The 16723-nt window shown below is 45.6% G+C and overlaps 1 protein-coding gene across 2 annotated transcripts in view; it reads left to right on the top strand.

Annotated features, from left to right (window-relative positions):
• The window catches only part of LOC115097024 (lysosomal protective protein-like), a 43561-nt gene that overhangs the window by 18910 nt on the left and 7928 nt on the right, over nucleotides 1-16723 (top strand). For both annotated transcript variants that reach the window (XM_029612431.1, XM_029612432.1), the window contains exons 7-12: nucleotides 859-950; nucleotides 2448-2532; nucleotides 3996-4087; nucleotides 4707-4785; nucleotides 5449-5597; nucleotides 7829-7904. In XM_029612431.1, coding sequence (XP_029468291.1) covers nucleotides 859-950; nucleotides 2448-2532; nucleotides 3996-4087; nucleotides 4707-4785; nucleotides 5449-5597; nucleotides 7829-7904 — 573 coding nt within the window. The remainder of the gene's footprint in view (nucleotides 1-858; nucleotides 951-2447; nucleotides 2533-3995; nucleotides 4088-4706; nucleotides 4786-5448; nucleotides 5598-7828; nucleotides 7905-16723) is intronic.

The following is a 16723-nucleotide window of genomic DNA, read 5'->3' as shown; positions in this document are numbered from 1 at the left end:
AGCCCATTTCTCTAGGGCTCGGGCAGTTTCATGGACAGAAGCTAGACTGCTGCTCGGCAGATGTTGACAGGAGACAGCAATGTGGTCGTCCTTGCACACCTTCTCCAGGTTCTATCGCCTGGATGTTCAGGCCCGAGAGGGCACAGCCTTTGCAAGGGTGGTGTTAACCAGTCTGCGGGCAGCCTCACTCTCCAATCAGGAGTAGCTTTTGTACATTCTATTGGTCCAGAGTCCATCTGGCTACATGCTAGGAAATGGAGAAATTACTTACCTGATAACTTTGTTTTCCTTAGTGTAGACAGGCAGCTGTGGGCAGGATGCTAAGGCCAAGGATTTGCCCACAGTGAATGTAGATTCTGAGAGATGGGTAAGCAGTTATCCTGTCCCTAGATCAGGGCATCTATAATCTTACTGGTGTTCAGTGTTTTGAGTAAAATTATGGTTATCTGTTTAATCACTTTTTCAATAGCATATCCACATTGGCTATTGAAGGGCTGAGGTCACTGCAGGGGTGTATCTAGGGTGACATCAGCTTTGAAACCTGACTCCATCTGCTTTCCTGCCTCCTGAGTCCATTTGTCTACACTAAGGAAAACGAAATTACCAGGTAAATAGTTTCTCCAATCCATTCACTCTGGGTAAGTCTATCATGTTATATTGTATTGACTCTTGGCATTATCTTTCTGGAAGGAGTGTGCAATCCCTGTTCTGATGAGTGATAAATATCCTGCAAGGATTGGTACTTCGCTGTTTAAATTGAGGGGGAAAGTAGAATTTTACCCTTACCTTCTGTGGTATTGGCATTGTTGAATGCAGATGTCTGTCTGCAGTGTGGATGCTAACTGAAGTGTATTGCAGGGAATTGCTGTTGGAAATGGCTTGGCCAGCTATGAAGACAATCAGAATTCCTTAATATACTTTGCTTACTACCATGGACTCCTGGGGGCCAGGTAAGAGTACAGTAATTCAGGAGCTATTGAAAAAAAGTCTAAAGTGGAGAGAGCATTTCCTTTAGCGAGGAAAGGAAATGCACTTTTTTCCCTGAGCAGTTAAGTTAGCTCTGAACAGTGTATAAAGTACAAAAAACCAGGGGATGCACAATGAAGTTACTAGGTAAATCATTTAAAACTAAAGAGGAAATATATATATATATATATATATATATATATATATATATATATATATATATATACATATATATATATATATATATACATTTTTTTGCATAATTAAGCATTATATATAATTTTTTTTTTTTTTACCTAATGCATAATTAAGCTCTGGAATTCATTGCCAGAGGATATTGTAAAAGCTATTAGTGTAGCTGTATCTAAAAAAAAAAAAAAAGTTTAGACAAGTTCCTGAAGGAAAAGTCCATAAACTACTAAGGTGGAGTTGCAGATATCCACTGCTTATTCTTGAGGTAAGCAGCTTTGTTCTATCTGCCCCTTGGTATCCTGCCAGGTACTTGTGACCTGGATTGGCCACTGTTGGAAACAAGACACTGGGCTTGGACATGTTCTGATGCATACAGTAAGGATTTAACAGTAGTAAACTCCCCTTTTCATGAAAGATCCCTATGCCCAATTACTTTTCAGAAGTAGTTCACTATCTGCTCTTTGGCTTGCTATGCTTGTACCTGAGAAGCGATACTGAGACCCTTAATAGAATGATGTGGAAATTAGGGATGTGAATCGTGTGCCAGATCGTCTTAACGATCGAAATCGTGTTTGGCACGATTTTTTATTTAAAAAATCCGGTTTTTCTGGTTGGTGCGCGCGCTAACAGAAAATGATACAATTTGACACTTTTCAGGTCAGTTTAGGAATGAATATGTATTCCTATTGGCTGCCCTCTTATTTATTCATGTTACCAAGGTTCCCACTGACAGTATATGGGGGATGGGGAAATGGAAACGGTTGGTAGCTTGACAAAAAAAGTAATGTGATCAGTCAATGTGACTAGCACTTGTGCCCTATCCCTGATACCTGGGGTGTTGTGATCTTCCTGCACGCAGTGCCCTATCCCTGATACCGGGGGTGTTGTGATCTTCCTGCACACATCCCGGTATCAGGGATGGGGCACTGTGTGCCCCATCCCTGATACCAACACTAACCAAAAAAACTGATTTTTCACAATAAATCGGGGGAATTTCTATTGTATCGCACGCTACCGATTTATGACTATTTTAAAATTATCGGATGATGATTTTAATCGTTGAAAAACGATTCACATCCCTAGTGGAAATCCATATTGCACAATTGTGTGGAAGTGCCCAGAAGCTGCTTCCCTCCAAAAGCATAGACTGAATTTGGGTAGTTGGTCAGGTGTAGATATGAGGGCCCACACTATGCCACTGGTGTCTATACCTGGTTCGAGGAGCATGATTTCTTTAGCTCTGTGTGTTTAACCATTAATTTTAGCACTTTGTGTTTTTATTCTTTCAGGCTCTGGGCAAACTTACAGACTTTCTGTTGCCCTAAAGGACAATGTAGCTTCTACAACAATCCTGATGTGAACTGCTCAGAAAGCGTAAGTTTGACCTATAGGCCAGGGAGTGTCTAGTTGGTGCATTCTGTAATGCCTAAACTGGCTTACAATGTTGCTTTCCTGACATTGCCAGCCGATCTGATCACTTAGTTCACAAGCTGTATGGGATGCTTGAGGGCACCCTAGCTGAGCAGAAAGCTGTGCACTCTACCTTTAAGCAAGGCAGAGACTTGCAGGTTCTGTTCAGCTCATGACGGTGGTCCATAGAACCTGAGGATAAAGTCGATTAAATCAGTCACAAAGATCTGCTTGATATTTCCTCACGGCAAACTTTGAACTGGCTGTCTGTGTCTAGAAGTGGGCACTAGAAACCAGGGCCAAGGGCTGGCTCTGTAGCAGAATTGTGCGCTGCCATGTGGAGGAACCTGTTCTTGATTCAGGATTCAGAGCTCCTGCTTCAGTAGGCAAACCAGGACTGAATGCTACAGAATTATTCACTGTGCCTGGGAAGGGGGGTGGGAGTGAGCCATTGTGCAATGGTGACACCTAGTGGCTGTTTTAGGACCTGAAACTCCCAACATGTCTGAGCTCTCTGGTATTCGTGTATGGCCCCTGGCAGAGGAGTACTGCAATGAATGGACTAAAATGAGCTGCTGGAGTGGGGGGATTCCTGGGCCTTTCAGATAAAGGCTTATGGTGCCAGACCCCAGTCCTGTTCCTTATTTCAGTTGAAAAGAAAATGCTCCTGTTACACCCCTGCCCACCCCCCCTCCCAAAAACAAAAAAACCCAGGACTTGGCTTCCTGTGTTCAGTGTTGCTGATAGGTAGTTGCAGTACCTGCAGGCTGATGAAACCTCTGTCTATGGCATTCAGGAACAGGCAGGGATGTCGACCCCAATAAGGATGGCACTGCAAGCTGCACACTAACATGTCTGCATCCCATTACCTTTTTCCATTAAATTCTTTTTTTTTTTTTGTTTTAAGAAGGGTACTCTTTGGTTCTGATTTAGAGATGCAGAAATTTGCCTGGGAGTCAGTAGGGAAACATCACACTTCCTTACGTTTCCCATCTCACTAGCCTGTTACGAATGTGTTGCGTGCTCTGACCCAGTGATGGTGCTACCATGCAGGAGGCCAGTGTGTGATTCCTAGCTTCTGCTCTTGGCTCCTTTAAGCTGGGGAGATTGCAGCAGCCATATTTCCAGGAGGGAGTCTGTCATTGGGCAAGAAACATGTACTAGTTTTTTCTGAAGGGAGTGTATTCAGACTGCTAGCCAAGGGCCCTTTAAGCCCATAAAGGGAGGGGAACCCTGGAATAAAGTTGTCTAGCCTAGTTGCTACTTCCTCTATTTCCATAGAATCGTTTGCAATGTCTGCATCTTATATTATGAGCTGCTGATAGACTACATAGGGCAGGACAAGTTGGCACGTGCAGAAAGTAAGGAACTTTCCCTGCTTATTTTTCTAATGTTTTTTTTTTTGGTCCTCCCTGTAATTCTGCTAGGTCACCGAAGCGATGAATATTGTGTATAACTTGGGATTAAATATCTACAATCTGTACGCCCCATGTGCAGGAGGAGCACCTGGAGAGATCAGGTGAGGAGCAGGGTCTGTACTATCACTGAGATGGGAGGATGGATGCCAGCTCGGTCACAACCTCATGTTTAACTCGTGCATGCAGCTGAGCCTCAGAGCAAATGGAAGGCCTTTAACACATGTGACTGCTTGTCACTTTAGTTCCTTGAATCAGTCCATAGGTTTTGGTTTTTTTTTTGCTATCTTCTGCCCCCATGAGTTTCCTAATAGGATCTGTGACAATTACACTGCATTGCCCCTCCTTCCTATTTCCTGAAGGCTGTAATTCACATACACACTCAAGTTGAAGGATTGATCTCCTAGCAGTAGGTTAACAGAATTTGCACTCCTAGGGTCTGTAGTGTGTGGGAAGCATAGGACGCTCTACAGCACACTCCCAGGCTGGGAGTCAGGATTTGTATGTTGCCTATTCTAGAGTGGTTTTAAAAAGATCAAAGGACATAAATAGAAGTAATACTTTACAAGAAATAAAAATCAGACTGGAAGCGAAGTACAGATCTTAAACTCATATGGGAAATGGGGTGCAAACAGAGGGGTTGAGGCAGATGAGGAGATGGCATTTTCAGCTTAGTTGGTTGCTGCATCCTTTTTCTAACCAATCTTTTTTTTGCATGTTTAGGTATGAGGAAGACCAGATTGTCGTCCATCATTTTGGAATCCCTTTTCCCAGGCTCCCTGCCCATACCCAGTGGGGGAAGGTAGGCACCAGAGGCTCTTACTCTGATTTACAGGGGATCGAACATGGCAGTTAAACAGCACTGAATGTCTGCCTTGTAACTGTATACTTAGTGTTAGCTTGCTAAATATCTGGTCCTATTCAGCTGCTGATATTTAGCCAGACAAGCCTTATCCTATCCACTACTTATCTGGATATGTGCATTCTGGGGAGTTGGTAGTTACCAAGATAAGTAGCTATAGTCCAACTTATCTGGTTAAGTTAACCAGATAAGCTAGATCCTACTCAATAGCAGGTCTAAAGTTAGCCAGATAAAACTCCATCCAGCTGGTTAATGATGCTTATTCAGAGATATTCAGCAGCATAGCTGTGCTGCTGAATATCCCTCTTATCCAGCTAACTTAAAATTCATCTTTGAATATCTACTGTACAGTTTGGTTTTTTTTGCTTTTTGTTCTCTGATAAATTTAAGAACTTCATTTTGCAATGGTCCTGATCTTAAAGCAATCAATATAACCTCCATGTACTCCCCTGTAATGGTGGTGCTTGGAACATCCTGTGTATAATGGTTGGCATGTCCATTGACTCTGTAAAATGGGGGGGCATCCTCACCATGCTAGGCCCTCATGTGATGAGCGTGTGACCCTGCATGTTTCACAGGGAGCTTATTTCTGCTCATCCACAGAAGCTGCTGCACTTGGCAAAGTCCTGGAAACGGGTACGGTTGGAACCACCTTGCGTTAATAGTACAGCCTCGAGTACCTTCTTGAATAATGCTTACGTGAGGAAGGCCTTGAATATCCCTCCAGAGGTTCCACAGTGGGAGATCTGCAGGTAAGGTGCCAGCAGCAAGCAAGAGCATGCCGCACAGCTCCCCCAGGTACAGGCTGTGAACTGCATGTATGGGATGGAACAGGCATGGTTTTGTCAGATTTCAGAACAGGAATATGCTATATACCAAAAGAAAATTGATTCTTACCTGCTAACCCTCTTTTTTTTTTTTTTTTTTTTTTTTTTTTGTTCCTGTAGTACTACAGATCAGTCTAGACTCGTGGGTTTTGCTTCCCTGCCAGCAGATGGAGTTAAAGCTTCACTGTATTACAGTGAAGACAATGAGAATCGGACGATCAAAAGAAGCCCTTTATTACAATGCCCGACTCTGGCCACGTTTTGCACATAGAGCTGCCTCAAGGGCAATTCAATTAGCAGGACTTAAAATATGCCTGCAGGGCTGCTGTCACAGTATCATGCAAGGACATAAATTTGTTCAGAGATTGGTATTGTCCTGTTCTGTCAGGAGATATTAGTGATGAGAACTCCAAACAGTCTATTTCATCAGCTTGATTGACACTATATCGCTGCGGAATGCATCGACGGTCATTCTGCTACTTTGATCGTCCGATTCTCATTGTCTTCACTGTAATACAGCCAACTGGATCGGCTTCACTGACACTGTACATAACCCAGTGTGCCCCCTGCAGTCCCTCAATACTGACCTGTACCCAAGCCCAGATGACAGCAACAACTACAAACGTCTAAGCAAACCCCCCTCATCCCTCCAGCGAACCAGAAGGTGAAGTTGCTCAAAAAGAAAACCTCCAACTCTGCACTAAATACAAAGCAACAGGTTGGTGGAGAGGCCCTCCACTCATAGTAAATATTCTCTGGACTGATCTCTGGTGATACAGGAAGGAAAACTGGTTCTTATCTGCTAATTTTGCTTTCTCTGTACAAACCCAGATCAGTCCAGACTCTGGTATGTACGTAAACAACCTTTAACTCGGATGGGACCTGGCATGTTCCACTTATAGAACACTTTCCAGCTTCCACGTGCTTTGGAGCCCTGCCATTCAAGCAATAATACCTAACAAGTGTGCCATGACTTCCCAGCAAACTTCATGCAGTCACCTGCAGGGTCCTGAAAGCCACCCAGCTCTGTGTCAGTGGCCAGCTTAGCTAGGTGCCTTTCTGGGCACCCAATCGTATATATTCATGACCAGCTAAGTGCCTGAGCGGCAACGTTTGCTAGGTGCCTTTCTGGGTGCCAGAGCATCCATGTTCACACCCAGCTGAGTGCCTATGTCGGCACCTGAGCATACAGATTGGGGCTCAGTTGGGCACCAGTCTCACTGCTATGCCAGTGTGAATTAGTATCCATGAAAATACTTGCCACATTTTTCTGCAGCAGTTATTTTAAGTTAAATACTTTCAAGGGTCATACTCTCACTTAATAGGGAGACCCGCTTGCTTGCTTTCAATTGTGGGTTTTGAGCATGGATGCGGCCACTTGTTACATAGGACCTTACCCTGCTTAGGTACACACTTCTCCATGTGCAGATTTCTGCTGCACAAATCACTGGCATAGGTTTTGTGTTTTTGTGTTTTTTTTGTGTTTTTTTTTTGGGTGGGGGGACCAGTGGGAGCTTCAGCCATGTGTGGTGATCAAAACCCATGCTCATAACTAGCACCTGTTTTTTGTCACAGGTCTTATTACATCAGCCCCCAGGAGCACAGGCTGCATGGCAGATCAGAAAAGAGCCAGACCAGTAGCATCTTTCTCCTTTCACCAAACTTCAGTGACCCAGCCCAGAACCCTATAAAAGGGATACTTCCCTGCTCCACTGGGCTTGTAGTGCAGAAGTACCAGCAGCAGGTTCCACTACTGTCTCCTGAGGGATCTGGACCACCCCACTGACTTCTGGACAGAGCTATCAGAAGGGTCACCAACCCCCCTCCTTGTCCCCTTCAAACTAAAGGGGATGGCCCCACCAGGACCTCACAAACCCCTAGGAGGATCCAGAAACTTAGCTTTTTTTTTTTTTTTTCTCCTTTATCTCCAGACTGCAAGTTTTACACCATCCCCCATCTGCTGGAGACAAATACTGAAGACACTGGGTTATGTACAATGTTAGTGAAACGTTGTCTCCATCTGCTTGCAGGGAGGCAAAACCCAGGCATCTGGACTGATCTGGGTACAAACAAGGAACAGATCTCCTTCAGTTAAACCTACTAGCAGCATGTGCAGTCCGATTTAAACTAGATTTTTTTTTTAAATTGCTTTACAGTTCTTATGTGTACCAACATTATGGACGCGTGGTGACAGATGTGGGAAAACAGTACCTGAAGTTGCTGAGTGCCTTGGTAAGTGCCCAGTGGGATTGCAACTGGTTCTTTCCAGGGGGAAGCTACCAGCTGGTCTCTCGTGCTGGCTTGAAGTAAGAAGAGAATTTTTTTTTTTCTGAGAGCCAATCCCAACTTCTGAATAAATTGTGGGGTTTAAAACTAATACTTTAGAGTAAATTTAAAAAAATGTATTGGTAATCATTGTAGTACTATCTGGAAAAAGCCAGGCACTGGCAGAGCATGCCATGGGAGTGGGGTGTTGCACAGACTGTCTTACTTACCTTAACACCAGCCCCCCCTCCCCCAACTTGTTTTATTGAAGTTAACAAGAAGTGTAAAACATGATTTACAAAAACAAGCAAAATAAGATGCCCAGGGCCACAAATAAAATTTCCAGGTGAACCGCTTAAGACAATCCTATATGGAACAGGTTGTGCAATTGAACAGAACTTATAGAGTAGAATCACAAGTCATCAAGGGACTTCCACCTCTGTGCCCAGTGTGCTGACCGCTGGTATTCAACAGCCATTGCTTTTTCATATTTACAATATAAACAGCTACCCAAAGTGTGTGTTTGGTAAGTAAATCACTGTGCTTCCAGTTAGACATGACTAAGTGCATTGTAACAGCCAGGAAAAATCCAACAATTCGGTAGGTGAGATATGATCAAGTGCAGAATCCAAGAGATAATGCCCCACACTCTTTACCAAAATGAGGACAGTATGAAAAAAATAGCATGTGAGACAATGTGGCGTTAACAGAGGAGCAGGACCAACAATTATGTGAAGGTAAAAGGCCAGCTTGAAAAAGCTTCCAGGGAGTCCATGCTGCCCAGTGAGAAAAAAAAGCATCAGTCTGGAAGACAGTAAAACACAAATTAGAGCTCCAAAAGGAGTCCAGTATACATCAGCAAAAGAACAATTGACTTCTGAGACCCATACATTTTGTAAACCAATTTGGGGAAAAAGCAAATCTTAAAACTTTTTTTTTATATATTGTAGAAGCTAGGTGACCCAGAGGACTGAAATACCAATACAGTACATACAAGGAAGGATAGTCGGAAAAACAAAATAGACAGCAAGGAAGATGGTAAACAGGCATAAAACTGAGAATGTAAAGAAAAATCCACCTGTAATTCAGATTAAGGCAAAAAGCCATCTTGATAGGGAAGAAAAACCAAATTACGTGATGCCACCCTGCAGTGACCTCAGCCCTTCAGTATTTGTCTCCAGCAGACGTGGATATGCTTTCCCTATGGGGATCACTGTATTTTCTGGAAGAAGAAATTCTACTTTTAAATTGGAGAAAAGATTGAGCCCTGCTCTCCTCCAGTTGAGAATGTGAGGTGATTTCAGAGATCCCTCAGAAGTGCCTTGGTCCAGTGGCCAGTTCCTGGCATGGATTTTGCTGCTGAAAGGCAGCAGGTGCAGGAAGCAGTGTGGTGGTGACAGCCAGTAAGTGCTGAGCCCAGGAAAGTTTGAAAGGATTTCCTACGATTCAAACACTGGAGGGGGTTTCAGAGACTTCTCCAGTCTCCTTGCTCGTGGTCTACTGACATCATTCCCGATCCCATTGGGGTAAGCGGAAGTGGACTTCAAATCGGCCACATGGAGAACACAATTCAACTGCAGTGCTAATACCATCTTATTAGTATCCAAGTTAAATGGAGAGAAGGCCACTGCAAAACAGAATCACATATTTGCAATAGAGATGTAACTATCTCAAACTGTCATTGTGAATGATAAACAAATACCCAAGTACTTAAGACCTTGAGTGGATTTGTGAATCAAATTTGTCAGATCCACCAAAGACCCAAGAATTTAAAGCAAGCGACTCAGTTTTATGCCAGTTACTCTTCTTTTTCTGGTTATAGAGCTAAGTTGAAATAGAACAGATAAGGAAGAGACAGATTAGGAAGAAACAGCATGACATCTGCATATGCTGACAGCTTTTTTTTGTAAGCTTCCTTTTCGATTTGAACACCTTCAATATTAGTTGTCTGGTAGCCAACAAAAAGGTTCCAAGGCCAGATTGTAAAGGAAGGGAGAGGTTACAACCCTGTCTTTTACCCTTATGTAAAACAAATCAGTTATCTTACTAAGAAAAAGAGGCAGACGGATGATACAGCAACTGTGTCCAGGATAAAAGGTTGAGCCAAAGCCAAACCACTGCAGAGTGATAAAGGTATCTCCATTCAACATGGTCAAACACTTTCAGCATCAAGAGCCAAAACTGGAGATGTAAAGAATGCAGCCTTCTCTTGCATATGAAGAGAGGGAAGCATTATTAGAAATTAAACTATTCTTAATAAACCCAGATTGGGCAGGGTGTATAAGGATGCACCTGACATCTGTCAATCTGGTAGCCAAGATTTTGGCAAATTTATAGTCTGTATATTGGACACTAACTAGGAGTCCTTTGCTGACTTTGGAAGTACCACAATAACAAGCCTCAGTAAATAAAAGTATAGGTGATTTGAGAACACCAAATCGGAGTAAATGAGGAAAAGTGGTTTTTGAAAATCTCCTGGTAGAAATACATAGTGAAGCCATCAGGTCCTGGAGCCTTTCCAATGAGCAGGTGAGACAAAACAGGACTATTTCTGTAATAGTGCTAGGAGTATCCGCTGATCTTTGCAGAGGATGAGAAAGCTATGAAAAACAGATATCCAAAACAGAAGTAGGCCGGCTTATATAAGTCGGCATAAAAAGCACATAAGATATTATCAGAATAGAACATCACCGAAAGGATTTAATCACTTGACTATGCTTCTTATGCTTTCTTTTTGATATAAGTGGCTAACAGGTGACCAAACTTGTGTTTTTGCATAATGGGCATGCCGGGCAAAAAGGGCTTTACAAACATGGGAACTTTTAAAAATGTTCATAATGTGCTTTGTGCAGAATCAGTAAAGTTGCAGGAGTGGGAAAGGAAATATGATTCTTCTCTAAACTAGCCACCTCAGCCGCAAGGAGAAGAGAACTGCTTGCTGCTCCCTCTGGGAACAGATACTTTAACTTATAATCTCGCCTCTGCTAGCCTTAAAGGCCACCCAGACTGTCGTGAAAGAAACATCAGGGGTAATGTTATGCAAAAAAATTAACAATCTTTCTGTGAAAGAAAGTAGAAAGGGTCTGCTAGCAAAACCAGATTAAATCTTCATAGGTGATCCTCTACAGAGGGGGAAGACAGTGTGCATTGAAGGGAGATGGCAGCATCAGAAACCAGAATAGGATGAGTGGTGGAATGAAGGCTAGGAATCGGGGATCCAGAAACCAAAAAAATCTATGAGAATAGGTGGCGTGGGGAGAGGAAGATGTAGTCCGTGTCAGGGTGCAATTGCCATGGATCAGCCAGACCAGAAGAGTCAAAATTATGCAAAGCCTTGTCTTTTTGTATAAGAAATAGATAGTCTTCTGCTTTAACAGGAGATCTAGGGGTTGATTTAAAATCACGACCTAATATAAAATTTCCTAGCGTGTAGCCAGATGGACTAAGGACCAATGAGTATTGTGCTCTTCTGCTAGCAGATGGGAGACTGAGTCAGATTTCAAAGCTGACATCACTCTAGATATATCCCTGCAGTAACCTCAGCTCTTCAGTATCTGTCTCCTAGCAGATGCAGACACTATCCCACACACTAGAATAGTGTTAACAAATACAGCAAAGAGAAAAATTACATTAAAGAATGAGCCCTGCTCTCTTGCAGTGAAACCTAAGGGTCCCTCCCCCAGTTGAGAATTCCTGAGGTGATCTCGGATATCCCTCAGATGTGCCTTGGTCCAGTAGCTGGTTCCTGGCATGGACTTAGCCCCCAGAGTGGCTGAAAGGCAGCAAGTGCAGAACAGAGCATGGCGGTGAAGGTAAAGCCCTCTTCCCCCCCCCCCCCCCCCCCCCCCCCACAGCTGGAGACCGTCCCGGCACTCGATCGGTAAGCACAGTGACCAGGTAAGCAGAAAACTTTAAATCGGGTCTCCGAGGCTTGGCTTGGATTGCCGTACTGTTTTGACTGACTTCCCGGCGAGGTAAAAGGGAGCACCGATCTGGTTGAGTAGTCCTGGTTGGGCTAGGTCCCGATCCAGGGCAGGGGTCCACATGGAGACCCTCGGGGGCATCGGCGCCATCTTCCCTTCTCGACTGGCAGCTGATGCGCCTAACTTGGGCACGTCCAATACAGACGCGCACACAACTGGGTTGAGCGCACACTGTGTGCGTAACTTGTGTAGTGAGCACACCCCGTGTGCACACACAGCCGCGTTCACAGCTACATGTGCACATTGAAACTAGAGGCAATGGCACCAGCACCCAAGAAGGTCAGAAGTCACTCTTTGCACAACTTGCCACATAAGAGCTGCACAGTCTGAACTGGAGTCCTGCCTGTGCCAATATTGCAAGGAAGCCCAGGGGGAACCAAAGCCTGGTCCCTCACTGTCGGGGGGGGGGGGGGGGGGCCAGAACTACTACAGACAATAGTTCCCCGGATCTATGCATCTCTGAGATGGCCTCGCCACAAGAGGGCACATCAGGGGCTCCTATGCAAATTTTTCCAAGGGCTGCAAGCCTTCACTCAGGCACAATCAGCCCAGGCTCAAGGCATGCCTTGCCTAACCAAGAATTTCCCTGACATGGACCCAGACATCTCAGATGATGAGGGCGACTCACTGTAAGGAGAAATTCCTCTAGGCCTGGAACCATACCAAACCATGCTTTGCTTCTTCCACAAGGATGGAGCTACCAGCCCTTGTTTCCCAGACTCTGGATATTCCAGGCATGGACCCAATGTGGAACCAAAGAACCCCATCCTGGTGTCCCTTCATAAAGCCTCAAGCTACTTCCCAATGATGAAAGCCATCCAGGAACTGATTGACCTGGAGCAGGATGCTGCAGAGGCCAGCTTCAAAGGGGGTTGGGCCTTGGAAGCCCTATACCCCCTAGAACCAGCAACCAAGGAGTGCCTGTGTTTCCTGAAAGTGGACGCCATGGTCTGTGCCGTCTAAAAGTGAACGATTCCCATTGAGGGAGGGGCTGCATTGAAGGATACTCGGGATAGACAATTGGAATCCATCCTTAAACAGGCCTTTGACGCAACAGCAATGACACTGCAGATTGCTTCCTGCTGCACGCTGGTGGCACGTTCCTGCTTGCTTCTCTTGAGGCAAATAACTCCGGAATGTATACCGGTGAGACGATGGAACCTGCAGCAGCCTTCCTGACGGATGCAAGCTCAGACCTGCTGCGTAACTCAGCCCAAGGCATAGCCTCTATAGTGTCAGCCAGAAGACAACTATGGCTACGGAATAGGTCTGCTGATGTGACATCTAAAGCAAATCTCACAAGAATGCCCTTTAAAGGATCTCTTGCTCAGAAGCAAATTGGAGAAGTTAGCCAGCAAATGGGGCAAATCCCCAGTGCCTTGGCTACCGGAAAATAGGAATAAAATCTCAGCGTCCCTCACCCAGAAGAACCAAAGGCAGAGGCCTGCAATGCTTTAGACCCTATAGGAACTTGCAGTTCCAGGCACCTCATCCCTCCAGAAGGTCCCAGCCCTTTTAGAACCGGAGGAGCAGGCCCGGGGGCAAGATCCAGCTGTGCTCCACAATGAGAATGGGCCGACCCACAGGAAGAGGAAATAGGGGGTCTACTTGCCCTCTTCTACCAAAGATGAGTCAAGATAAAGTCTGACAAATGGGTACTAAACATCATTCGAGAAGGTTACTCTTTGGAGTTCCACAGCATCCCTTGAGACAAATTTATGATGTCACCCTGCCACTCCAAGAGACTGGCAGTAGAAATCACTCTAACAAGGCTACTCGGTCTGAAGGGAATAACTCCAGTCCCCACGCCCCAACAAAATACAGGGTGCCTATCTATCTTATCCTTCCCAAGAAGGAAGGATCATTCCAGCCCATCTTGGATCTCAAGAACATCAGCCGTCATCTGCAAGTACTACACTTCCACATGGATACTCTTCACTCCATAATAATGGCAGTACAACCAGGAGAGTTCCTAACCTCCCTGGACCTTTCCGACGCCTACCTTCGCATCCCAGTCCATCAGGATTACCAGCGTTTACTGTGCTTTGCAATACTGGGTCACCATTACCAGTTCAGAGCGCTATCCTTCAGCCTAGCAACCGCCCCCAGAACTTTCACCAAAATCATGGTGGTCGTGGCGGCAATACTGAAGAAGGAAGGGATCTTGGTACACCCTTACCTGGACGACTGGCTGATCAGGGCAAAGTCTTAAGAGAACCGGCAGGAGACCAGCAGAGTCAAGAGCCTACTGCAGGAACTCAGTTGCGTCGTTAACACGGGCAAGAGCAGTCTGCAGCCCTCTCAATCTCTCCCTGGGGGCCCATTTTGACACCAAACAGAACAGTCTTCCTCCCTCCTCCGAGGAGAAAAACTAATGGAACAATTACAACTATTGATAACCAATGCATGCCCCAAGGTATGGGACTAACTTCAAGTCCCCTCTGCCTCATGGCATCAACTCTGGAGGTCATCCCATGGACAAGAGCCCATATGTGACCGCTCCAGCACTCTTTATTGTCACAATGGAACCCACTGTCCCAGGACTACTCGATTCGCCTCAAACTACTAGCAGAGGTATGTTCTCAGCTACAGGAAGACCACCTAAGTAGAGGAGTAAGCCTATCCCCACCGAACTGGACCTTGCTCACCACTGATGCAAGTCTGCAAGGGTGGTGAGCCCACTGTCAGGAACTGACAGCCCAGGGACAATGGAACAAGGAAGAGGCAGAATAGAACAAACTGCCTGGAAGCTTGAGCAGTCAGACTAGCGTGCCTGGGATTCAGCCAGACTCAGAGGCAAAGTGATTCGACTAATGTTGGACAACACAACATCGGTGGCTTACATCAACTGCCAGGGAGGAACCAGGAGCCAGCAGGTCTATCTGAAGATAGATCCTCTCATGGCATGGGTGGAGATAATCCTACAAGGGATCTCTGCCTCCTATATCGCAGGAAAAGACAGTCTCAGCAGAGAAAGCCTGGACCCGGGAGAATGGACGCTGTCGACCACAGCCTTCCAACTGATAGTAAATCGCTGGGGCCTCCCAGCCATGGAGCTACTGGCCACACATCTCAGTGCCCAAGTCCCCAGGTTCTTGAGCCACACTCCCAAGGAAATGGATTCTCTCGTCCAGACTTGGCCAGAGAAAGACTTGCTGTACATCTTCTCTTCTCACCCCCCCCCCCCCCCCCCCCCCAATTGTTGCAACTGGGCAAGGTCATCCACAAGAGAGAACTAATCCCCTGTGATGTACTACTAGTGGCCCTGGATTGGCCAAGACTACCATGGTACACAGATGCCGACTCCTTGTGGGGAACCCTCTGTGCCTACCTCCACACAGGGACCTTCTCCAGCTGGGCCCGATTCTCCACGAAGATCAGTCTCAATTCTCTTACGGTCTGGCCCTTGAGAGGACTTGCCTGAAGAAGCGCAGTTTCTCGAAGGCAGTGATTGACACCCTGCTCTGAGTGCGCATGTTCTCCACATCCCTGTCATACATACAGATCTGGAGAGTATTCGAAGCCTGGTGCAAGGACCGCAGGATACTCCTGCAGACAGCCAAGATTCCCATGATTCTGGAGTTCCTACAGGACTGTATGAAGAAGGGTTTGTTGCTGAATTCCCTCAAGGTCCAAGTAGCCACACTGTCCTGCTTCCGAGCCGAGATGGACTGTATCAGCTATCAACCCATCCGGATTTGTCCCGCTTCCTGAAAGGGGTTAAAACAACTCCAACCACCCTTAAAGTGGCTGGTGCCTCTATGGAATCTTAATCTAGTATTAGACTTCCTAGCTATGGCTTCCTTCAGACCAACATGCAGTCTGTCACTACGCCTCTTAACATTGAAGACTGTATTCCTGGTGGCAATATGTTCAGCTCATCTCTGAACTACAGGCACTATCCTGTCGGGAACTGTTCCTTAGGTTTACGCCTGGAACCATACAGCTGCGCACGTCCCCTCCTTCCTTTTGAAAGTGGTTTTTGAGTTTCACTTGAACCAAACAATCTCACTACCATCTCCAGATGAACATAAGGACTCTAAGACTCGCGCCTTCTTCGCCATCTAAATGTCTGCAGACTTCTAGTGCGGTACCTGGAAAATCGGAACTGGTGTGCAAAACAGATTGCTCCTTCGTCCTTCACAGCAGGAAGAAACAAGGAGAAGTGGCCTCGTGGGCAACCATAGCCTGCTGGATCAAGGCAGCCTACATAGAGGCAGGGAAGCCCTTACCACTACAGGTTAAGGCTTTCTACAAGGGCCCAGTCAGTCTCTTGGGCAGAAACCAAGCTAATGTTGGGTGGCAGCGTGGTCCTCCACACACACCTCCAGGTTTTACCGCCTGGATGTTCAAGCCTGAGAAGTCTCAGCTTTCACAAGAGCTTTACTAAGTGGGCCATGGGCAGCCTCCCACCCTGTCCGGGAGTAGCTTTTGTACATCCCATTGGTCCTGAGTCCATCTGTCTACACTAAGGAAAACAAAATTATCAGGTAAGTAATTTCTCCATTAGAAGTACCTATCTCCAAAATCTGAGCAGATAGTCTGGAAAAAGATTCATTCCGGATAGTTGCCCGTCCAGATACCTAACAACCCTAAAGATATCTCGTATGATGAGAAACCTGAGCACCCAACTTTTATGAAATAGCCATTCCCTTTTTCTTATGGTGTGCAGAGCTTAAAACACCTCACCCACCCAAACTTGTTTCAACTTAGATTCAGCAGCAGAAATGAGTCTCCTGAAGCATAGCCACATTGGCATGCAGACACTGTAAATGTTTGGTTTTCCGTTTAATAGGGTGTGAA

This window comes from Rhinatrema bivittatum, chromosome 8 (genome assembly GCF_901001135.1).
Source record: "Rhinatrema bivittatum chromosome 8, aRhiBiv1.1, whole genome shotgun sequence".
Lineage (NCBI taxonomy): Eukaryota > Metazoa > Chordata > Amphibia > Gymnophiona > Rhinatrematidae > Rhinatrema > Rhinatrema bivittatum.
Note: the sequence above shows the minus strand (reverse complement) of the source record. Positions and strands in the feature narration are given on the sequence as shown.